The sequence below is a fragment of the Verticillium alfalfae genome, genomic scaffold (assembly GCF_000150825.1).
Source record: "Verticillium alfalfae VaMs.102 supercont1.11 genomic scaffold, whole genome shotgun sequence".
In the NCBI taxonomy this organism is placed as follows: Eukaryota; Fungi; Ascomycota; class Sordariomycetes; order Glomerellales; family Plectosphaerellaceae; genus Verticillium; species Verticillium alfalfae.
In genome coordinates this window covers 24386-34325 of record NW_003315028.1, presented here as the reverse complement: position 1 = coordinate 34325, position 9940 = coordinate 24386, and the positions used below count along the sequence as shown (strand labels likewise).

General features: G+C 55.4%; 4 protein-coding genes across 4 annotated transcripts in view; 2 read left to right on the top strand and 2 right to left on the bottom strand.

The window, feature by feature from the left end:
• Positions 1-124: 124 nt before the first annotated feature.
• On the top strand, positions 125-2270 carry VDBG_07843 (GPI mannosyltransferase; the record flags this gene model as incomplete). Its single annotated transcript, XM_003001538.1, has 4 exons — positions 125-162; positions 441-478; positions 934-1795; positions 1871-2270. 4 exons carry the CDS (start codon positions 125-127, stop codon positions 2268-2270), a joined length of 1338 nt encoding a protein of 445 aa, XP_003001584.1.
• Positions 2271-2986: 716 nt separating this feature from the next.
• Positions 2987-4588, bottom strand: VDBG_07842 (predicted protein; the record flags this gene model as incomplete). Its single annotated transcript, XM_003001537.1, has 4 exons — positions 2987-3227; positions 3290-3978; positions 4081-4247; positions 4306-4588. 4 exons carry the CDS (start codon positions 4586-4588, stop codon positions 2987-2989), a joined length of 1380 nt encoding a protein of 459 aa, XP_003001583.1.
• Positions 4589-5561: 973 nt separating this feature from the next.
• Positions 5562-7813, bottom strand: VDBG_07841 (chitin synthase; the record flags this gene model as incomplete). The annotated part of the gene is made up of 4 exons (XM_003001536.1): positions 5562-5828; positions 5882-6446; positions 6508-7475; positions 7610-7813. 4 exons carry the CDS (start codon positions 7811-7813, stop codon positions 5562-5564), a joined length of 2004 nt encoding a protein of 667 aa, XP_003001582.1.
• A 1752-nt stretch (positions 7814-9565) lies between these two features.
• Positions 9566-9940, top strand: part of VDBG_07840 (capL) — a gene marked incomplete at both ends in the record, with an annotated part of 1464 nt that continues 1089 nt past the window's right edge. Inside the window, one exon of the mRNA XM_003001535.1 lies at positions 9566-9778. Within this exon, the coding sequence (XP_003001581.1) occupies positions 9566-9778 (213 nt within the window). The remainder of the gene's footprint in view (positions 9779-9940) is intronic.

The window sequence follows — 9940 nt, the reverse complement described above, 5'->3', positions numbered from 1 at the left end:
GGCTGCTGCGTGCTGCTGCTTGCTACTGGAGGGTACCTTGGATGGATATGTGCTTGGCAGATGGCGAGCTGCATTGATCGAGGCCTTGCGCATAGGGCTTTCTATGAAGTGCCATCCATTGAAGATGACTGGGGCTGATGGCACCGTTCGGTCATCTGCAAAGCCGGCTGACCACGAGCTGTAGGGCAGTTTCTTGTGCATTTGACAGGTTCGGCGTCTTCCTTCATGTGGAGTGCTAGACGCTCGGAGACGGGGTTGCCATGTCGCCGACCGATTAAGCCCTGGCGACGATGGGGCCTGGAATGAGTTCGGCGAGGTACCTGGAGGCTTGGTTCTGTACTGTAATGTACCTAGTGGCCGTGGTGGGTTTTGGGCGACCGACGTGGGGCTCGGCCTTGACCCTTGACAGCTTGGGGATTACCTAACTAACCATCCGGCAGGAACCATCCGTGGAATGTTCCTCCCTCCAACTGCCTTGGCCCGTGCTCTCTGTCGAAGTTGCCGTGGAGTTGGAATTTGGGAGCTGGCAGCTGGCAGCTGGGAGCTGTGGGAGCTTGAGCTGGACCTGTCTTAGCTTGGGGCATCCACCTAAACTCCATTGTCGGCCAAAACACCTCACACGACTCTTATCAGCCATCAATCTGGCTTGTTCGCCGGCGACCTGTACCGGGACCTTCCGCTCTTTCCTGAACGGTTCATGCATCGGCTGCGTTCTGGCTGAGCCAAGTGTCTGGACATTATCAGTCTACCCAGTACGGTCATCGACACGGGTCGACACATCGTGTGCCCCCACGACATCGACTCCTCGAAGCGAGACTCGCCATTCTCCCTGAGGGGGGTTAAACATCATCATGGCGTCCACAGCCTCAACCTCAACCACTGCCGGGGGTCTCACCCAATACACCAAAAACCCGCGACAAACCCTCTTCACAGCATTTCTGGCCTGGAAGGGCCTTCTCCTCGCCGTCGCGCTGGCCAGCGGTTTGACTGGCCCTTCGTATGATACCTCGACCACTCTCGCCCTCAACCGCGTCGAGTCATCCACCGCCTTTTCTCTCGTCACCCGGCTCACCCGCTGGGATGCCATTTATTTCACAAGCTCGGCCCAGCATGGCTACCGTTTCGAACAGGAGTGGGCCTTTGGGCCTGGTCTCCCCGCCGTTGTGGCCGCCCTCGCTCGCCCGGCCAAGTTCCTCGGCCTTGTGCCTGCCACCGATTCAGGGTCTTTTGAAGCCGCCATAGCCATCTTTGTGGCGCATGGAGCTCATTTGGCAGCCGTCTTCGCGCTGTATGAGCTGGTTCACACCGTCTGGGGCCCCCAGCGGCACCTGCCGCTGATCAGCGCCCTCATGCATATCCTCTCACCGGCTGGCCTATTCTTGTCTGCGCCCTATGCCGAGAGCTCTTTTGCGTTCCTGTCTTTCGTTGGCTATCTCGTGCTTGCCAAGGCTTCTCAGGCGTCGAGGAGCTATCTCTCCAGAACCAGTCTCCAGCTGGTAGCCGGCGCCGTATTCGGAATCTCGACGACGTTCCGCTCAAACGGCATCCTCAACGGACTGCCCTTCGCAGCTGAATGTGCCCTCGTCGTCCTCCAGCCCTTCTTCGACGCGAGTAGTCAGATCCCCGACGTACTCTCCCTTTTCGGGCCCTTGTTGGGTGGCATTCTCGTGGCCGCGGGCTCCATCGTCCCGCAGACCATCGCCTATGCGCGCTACTGCTCCGGCGCATCCGAACCACGTCCCTGGTGTGCCAATGCCGTGCCAAGTATTTACAACTTTGTCCAAGCACACTACTGGTAATGTCCCCCCCCCCCCTTTCTCCCCCAATTGCTTTCAGTCTGATCGGGTACCATGTAAGCTGACTTTGGCAGGGGTGTCGGGTTTCTTCGGTACTGGACCTTCTCGAACCTGCCTCTCTTCCTGCTCGCCATCCCGATGCTGTTCATCATGATGAAGTCAGGTGTTGACGTACTACGTTCGCCAGGCGGTGTGGGAGGATCGGCACGTCAGCTGGATTTGCGCACTGGGGTGCTCATACGCTCCATGGCTGCCTTGCAGGTCCTGCTGGCTGTCGTAGCCCTGTCCAATTACCATGTGCAGGTCATCACAAGGCTGGCATCTGGATACCCTGTGTGGTACATCTGGGTTGCGGGGTGCTTAGCAGGAGACAAGCAGGGAGCCAAGGTTTGGGGCGGCAGGGTCGTGGTGTATGCCGTGCTGTATGCTATGATCCAGGGAGCACTGTTCTCCGCGTTCCTACCGCCAGCCTGATGCTGATTTGTCATTTTCTCTACAACCGCATACGCAAGGAATTCAACCAAATCTTATGAGGTGGTGTCTACCGTAACGAGATCTAGGCTGTGACCAAATTGGCACGGTTGTCTATCTGAACAACTTGATCGGTGGTGCTGCGAAGGTCTGTCCGGAGCTCTCGGATGTGTCGGTCTGGGTTCACCTTTGCAGGTGAATCAGGCCAACGTGATTGACCACTGCACGAAGCCTACACCGACGTGGCTTTTATGATGTCTTGGCGCGACGTAAGAGATGTCTCAATGATGAAACTTGGCCAAAGGTCTCAAGTGTGTTCAAGGTGCCAAACTACGAGCCGGGCTGCAGCAACTATGGTTGCTTAAGTTCAACCTACCGCCTTGGCAAGCCAAGTCGAGTCAACGTGTCGTTCCATTCCTGGACTTGAACTTGAAGACGTTTCAGGCTCGAAATCAAGTCATCGTAGTCTCTGTCAAAGTAATGCTTACAGAGAAAGCTGTGTTCTACATCCTTTCGGCAAACGGCTCATTGGTTGGAATGATATGTACAAAAGAATGATATGCCCGCTTAACAGAGCCAGGACATACGCAACGTGCCGGCAAGTTGCCTGTTGACGCAGCCAGGGTAAACCAACAACGAAGAACTAGGTGGACAACAGCCTCGTATGTACGGCCAGGCTGGAGCTCATGGGTCTGGAACTTCGTCCATGACGGTCACACTCAAAGCTCCAGCTTCACGGCTCTGTTCTTGTTCTTCTTCGCACAGGCTGTAGGGACGGGCTTTCGCGTCTCAACCCAGGAGATGACCGCCGTGCTCTCCCCAGGCAAGAACGTCATTCTGCTCAGGGCATCAGCAGACGCAGTCGGCAGCGCGTTGCTGGCGCTGCTGGCGCCCGTCGTCTCGGCAGCGGCAGCCGAGGATGCTTCGGCCGTGACGCCGGCAGACTCGGCACGTCCCACGCTGGAGGCCGAGGCATCCGCAGCAGCCACGGAACTCCCCACAGGCCTGTGCGCGACAGAGACCGCCGACGTTGCCGCGGCCGCAGCATTGTCGGTGTCCCCCGCAGGCCTGTCACTCTCCGCGCCCGCCGCCGCCGCCTCCTCTCCCATTTACCGCTGAATGTAGCGTTCATGCTCTTTCCGTCTGTGATGGTCAGTTCGTAGTCGTAGACGCCCAGCTCGACGATGCCGTGGCCGGCATTTGCCTCGACCATGCCGTCCCAGTCGAGATCCGCGGAAGCGAGGGGGGTCCCTTCGTCGAGCTCAGCACTCTGTGCTCCGGCGACGCCCGCCCGCGCCGCGATGCTCGCGACTGACGTAGTTCTGGTGTCGCGGACAATCTCTGGCATCCTGGGCTCCCAGCCGTTGATGAAATCGCCATGATACGTGTGGCCTGTTCTCGTCAGATAAGCTTTTCTCAAATACGCGGCCTGCTGGTTGGCGTGCTCCTCACCCCCTCCTGACGAAAGAGTCAGGTAAGCGCCGTCCTCAAAGTCAAACCAGTCGTCGCGCAGGTCGTACCAGATGGCGAAGAACATGCGGAGGACGTTGAAGCAGCCCGCTTCGTCTTTGGATGCGCACTCTCGGTGCCGGCCGAGCGACTCGTCTTTAACGACGGATGTAGGAAACCCAATGTTGCCGCGCAGCCAGCCACCGCCTTTTCTTTTCGGGAGCTGCCAGGCTTCCTTTTCCTCAGATGAGTCTTCGAATCTCTGCCAAGCCCGTCGTCAATCTTTATTGTTCAGTTTCGTGTCCCGTACCGTCGTGGTGTACACCGTAAGGTAGCCTGGAGAGTGGAGGGCGCTTGAACATACCCATTCCATCCCGATGCCGCCTTGCGCGCGGGCTTCGTCTTCGGTCAGGTTGGGATTGCCCGATATGATGGAGAAATCGGCGGGAAAGCGCTGGCGGTCCGCACTTTGGCCGTGGTAATACACGTGAAAAATGGCTACCTTGACAGGAACCGTGGCGTTCTTGCTCACTTCGATAATGCTGTATCAGCCAGAATTTCTGTCCAGCAAAGTGCTGAAAATACTCACCATAATAGAGGGTGGGGATCCAATAGGAGCTGCGGTCGGCCTGGACGTTGCAGCTGCCGCAGCTCGCGCGGAGCTTGTCGGCCGTGACGGCGTCCGGACCGATGCCCCGGCTGCTGAAGAAGGTGTGCATGTGGCCGTTCTCCTTGCCGGGCGTCGCGAGCGGGTCGATGCGCTCCCGCTTGAACGGAGCACAGGTGACGCGGAACTCGGCAGAGACTGGCGGCTGGAGACACTGGAGTACGAAGACAAACAGGAGCGATATTCTTAAAGGGATTGAAAACATGGTGGCGGGTGAGTTGAACGCCGACTAAAACACAATGCGAAAGGAATGACAATGCAAGTTGAATGGTGCTTCTCTAAGACCAAGAAGACAGAGCGACAACTCGACAAATACTAGATTATCAAAGCGAATGTGGACATGATATCTAGGGTGCACAGCTGTAGATATCTCTCGGGAGAATCCCTGCTGCCCAATCTCTGCCTTCGAAACCAGGAGCCGCGCTGTTCTCCTTTAGGCAGAGGAGAGCAGGAGGATTTGGCAGCAGTTCGTCAATCTTCCGTCTGATGGCAAGCCAGACCCTTGCCATCGATCTCTGAACCCCTCATCAAGAGGAAAGGGGGCGCTTGGCGATGCTGAAACCACGACTGACAGCGCTAAAGCATGCCCCCTGTCCTCATCCGCCAGCACGACCTGGCATCGATTGACCTCCAGAACCAGTGGTGAGAGAAGAATTTTGTCAAGACATCCAGCAGATGGACATTTCTTCGGATGAATCCTCGTTGCGTAAACCAATACTGGACAGTACTGCTTATTGCTTTGACTGCCGGGGTCATGTCGTCAAGGGAGCTCACGAACCATCGCGGGCTCCAAAGCATCCGAGGAACGGACAGGGGTCACGCCTAACTTTCCGGCCGGCCGGAGGGCCCATATATCATCACGGAGCCCGGCGCAAGTTGCGGACCACTGCCCGAGGGCCAACATGGTCAAAGACGCTGCTGCTCTCGGATGATGGCCAACGACTTGACCGGTCAGCGGATGGGCGTGTTTTCAACTCACAAGAATCATGGGATTTTTCTTAGTAGAAGATGGCATCGTTTGCACGAACCTTGATTTTACCAGTCAAAACTACCATTATAGCTTCACGAGCCGGGTGACCATCGGAGTGTGGCCAAATGACGTACAAAACTCATCGCTGTCTAAAATGCTAGAACCCAGACCCTAAGAAATTCCATATCCCCTTTTGATCTCTTCCTTCTTAAACAGGCGGCATCTTCTCATTGAACTTTTCCTTGGCGGCTTGTTCAGGGTCAGGCAGTGCCCCATGCCCACCTGCACCGTTTTCGTCGCCCACTGACGCCCGCGTCTTGCCCCAGCTGAACTCGTCGCAATGGAGTAAAGCATAGATGGTGACAACGACGTTCATGAATGGCGAGCAGGTCAGATAAATGAAGAAGCCGACCAAAAACCTGATGCGTGCCATCCTGTTGTGCGGGAACCACGTGACGATAAGCAAAGAGTATAGCTGCCATTCATTAGTTACAGTGTCAGACGTTTTGATGAGTTGAGACAACTTACATAGCGGAATGCGAGCACAGACATCAACCCGATCATGATGTGGTTCTCGAAAATCTTTTTTCCCTGTCGCACCAGCGCAATCGCAAAGCCAAACATGGCCGCAACGACGAATGGGCCCAGCCACCAGGTTGTCACCGTGATGAACGAGCACAGCCGTTCAACCCAGATGATGCCTGGACGGAAGACCATGACAAACTCATTCGATTTGCTGCCGAGTGCCCACCTCTTGCGCTGCGAGAGGTACACGGACCATGATTGAGGGGCCGTCGTGTAAGCACGAGCACGCAGAGCCTGGCGAGTCTGCGACTTGGGATGGCGGGAGAAGATGATGGAAGCGTGGATCGAGTCTTCAGAGTAAACACCCATGATCTGCTGGGTCATGGTGTCATTGGGCTTGGGAACGTGGCCGAAACGCTCCCGCAGGACTGCATCGCCGAATGTGGCATCTTGAACCCGGATGAGCTGACAACAGCCCGGTAGGCAATTGACCTTTCCGGAAACGCGAGACTGAAATTCTCGCCTCAACCCTTGCGTCAGGTTGTACTCTGTGTTTTGTAACAGGTTCCTATTCCGTAGGTTAGTTGCCATGAACCACGCGAAGAAGGCGGCTGACATGGAGTACTGACCACCAACCCCACGGCTTCTCGTCAAATTTAACGAGGACCGCGCCGCAGACGCCGACAACATCAGGACCGCCACGGCGTAAGGCTTTAATGAGTTCGTACACACAATCGTCATCAAACACAGTGTCGCCGTCCATGCCGCAGAGATAGTCGATTGTGTCCAGGCCGTTGTCAGTCAAGATCGAACCCATGTAATCAAACAGGTCCGGGTTGAACATGGTTGAGATGTCGGCCGAGCGGTTCTTGTAGTGCCACAGGAATGAACGGACGAAGCACAAGCTGTCGCGCTTCCCCTGGTTGTGCTTCTTGCCGATGATGATGTAAGGGACGCCACGGTACTTTCCCTGCTGGATGGTGACAGGCATGAAGAAGCCATCACGGGCACTGTAGCCATTCTGGAACTCGATGCGCTCGCCGCCGGCAAACATGTCGTTCAGCAGGAAGTCTTGAGTAGAGACCTCCTCGCCTGGGGCTTTGGCGTTGCCGTCAACAATGACCATGATGAGGCGTGGGTGCTCATCAATGTTCTGCTGGTTGATGAGGGAGTTTAGACTTGTCTCCACCTCTTGGCGGTCTTCGTTATAGCAGGGCAGGACCATGACAAACTTTTCGGGATTCTCGGGGACGACATCCTTCTTGAATCCAAGCTTCCGTCTCAAGGTGGTAAAGGTTGCTGCAATGGTGTTGGAGATGGCAAAGATTACTTGACAGAATGTGTTGGCAGCCAAGAAAGGCAGGAAGATATACCAGTAATGGTGATAATTCCAGAGCGCCCAGATAAAGCCGGCATTGATGGAGACGAATCCCAGGATGAGACTGTATTTCTGGAGGCGCAGAAGAGAGCGCGAGACCTTCTTGAGCTCTGTGTCTGGGTGATATGGTGGCTTGGCATCCTCCTGTGAGATGCTAGATTGAAAGGAGCATGTGCTGCTGGAGAAAGACCCAAAGATGGGTGGGGGAGGGGGAGGGCGCTGTCGTTTGTTAGATTGAACAAGATTCAGCTGTCTTAGTGTCAAGTATGAGAAGTGATGACTTGGAGGATAAGAAAGGCAGAGAGTGCTCGGTGACATGCCGATGAAGGAAGTCAAGTGGAGAAGTGACTTACAGTCAATGGTGCCGGGAGGGATTCAGGCTGGGTGTTACTCGGCCCTCCTTGATCTTTTTCAGATACATCAGCTGAGCCATCGAGCACCTGGTCTACAGCCGGAAGAGGAGGAGCCTCCGCTGAAGTCCTAGCTGATGACGACTGTCTGGAAAGGCTCCTGAATGGATGGTGGAATTTCCTCTTCGCCGTAGGGGACACGGCCATAGAGGTGGAAGATGAACTTCTGGTATGGCTCTTGGAGGAATTCTTGTCCCAGTGACAGGCCACAGGTGGGGGTGACCTGGGTGTCGTAGGGCATGATGTTGCGGTAGAAGAAGAAGCGGCATGAGATGGACCGGCCTCTATGTCAATAGACAGGCCATGATCCTTTGTTTGAGGCATGATTAAGTCGGTTGGATGATCACCCGGTCGTGTACAGGGGTGGAAAACAGACTTGGATAAAGAAGTGATGGAGGGACGCTTGGGTGAGAGTTCCCCAAGGGTCTTGTGCTTGTCCAGGGAAGGGGAAGATAAAGAGCCAACTGTGCAAAGGACTGTCCAGAAAGACTTTTTTTCCTCAACAGAAAAATACTGCCATCGAGATGCGACGTGGCGAAAAGAGAGGGATGCGGTAGCGAAGTTGGACCCCTTCGCTACGACGTCTGTTTGCAGACATCGCGTGAACATCCAGACGAGCCTATTCCTACACTTACCGTAATAGAACGGTTGCCAGGCCAAGCTCAAGCCCCGGAGGGTCCGTAATGTCAAGAGAGATCCAACGACCAGGCATGTCGTACGACTGCAAAACCCCGCGACCAGCGAGCGGCCGGACCGCTAGTGATCGACAGGGAAAAAGGCCTGGACACGCGGGAGATTGACCGCGCAACCGACGACAAGCATTGCAGCGGCGTGGCTGCCAGGCTTGGCATGCCGTTCGCAGCTTTCCCACGTGTTGCAGAGTTGGTACAGTCTGCCAGTATCTGCCGTCGCGGTTGGGAACCACGGTGCCAAAATCCGTTCTGGGAAGGCCTCGAGCCAGGTTGAGACCGAAAAGGGCCGTGGAGATGATGGGACGCAGGAACAGTAATTGGCTGGGCTCGTTGACGCCCATGTGGTTTGACTAGCGTCTGTTGAAGAACGTGGTGGCCAAGACTAACTATTGTAGCCGAGCGACAGAATAGCGGCCAATGCGGGCTGCGGATTCGAGACATAGTCTCACCTCAACGTGATGGGTCTGGGTTAACAGCCGTAGCGCCACCTGCGTCGTTGGGGATCCCGACTCGCTTCATGAACGGGGGCGAGGCGTTTCTAGCGTTACCGTCCCTCGGGCCCTACCACGTGTGGCCGGATGAGGAAGTCGTCCGTCTTTCCGTCTTCTATGCCCCTGGGCAAAAGTCGTGATGGACACATCGTTGTGTTGCATCGACTAGGTCCGATTCGGGCTCATGTTCTCGATCTCAGGGACTCAACAGGTGTTTACAGACACCATCGTATGTTCGATTCAGTCTAAGCAGTCCATTTTTTTCCGCGCGACCGAGAGCAGTCCTCTTCCGGACGTGGTGTCACTGAAGCCCGTGGGCTCGACTACGAAAGTTCGACTTCCGAGAGATCGGGAAGTCGACTTGAGCTCTTGGCAGACAAAATCCAGACTCTCGATGGCAAGTCGGGACTTCATTGACAGCGAAATACTACCCGTGGTCGCTTCATCGATGTCCGCAAACGGTTGGGAGGGTTTGAAGCTCTCTGCGGAGTGGAATCGTCGGTGCCGAAGACAACATTGACGGTGAGCAGTTGCTCGCTCTGATGAGGAGATTTTTTGAAAGTGAGGAAGTTGGGTTGCTCTAGAAAAGGGACGGGCACCCGCTGTAGACTTGTCAGCTTCTTGTTGAGATCAGACCATCATCATCACGTTCACCATCCAGTTTTGATTACTTTAGATCATACAACCTTACTTCTGCCTTGCCGGCTCCATTCATAATGGCTTCCATAATCTACACGGTTCCTTCTCAGCACCTTGCTCTGCTTGACATAAGCGATGCTACCCTGAAAGGCCCCTCAAAATACGACTGCCTTGAGACAGTCCTTCCCCTGACTCCACCACCCGAAGAAGAAGATGTGCATAAGATCGTCACCCCAGACATCATCACGCCGATCGCCCAAGATTCAAACCCCCTGATTGCCGTGATCGGCGTGGGTTACGTTGGCACACATCTTGTCAGCAACTTTTTCTCGTCACTGGGACGTGCTTGGGTTTCGACGTTTCGGAGAAGCGCATTGAGCAAATTCAACAAGAAGACGAGTTCCGTACCAATGAGAGAGTGAAGTTCAGCGCTCAGCGACCTGATCTTTCCG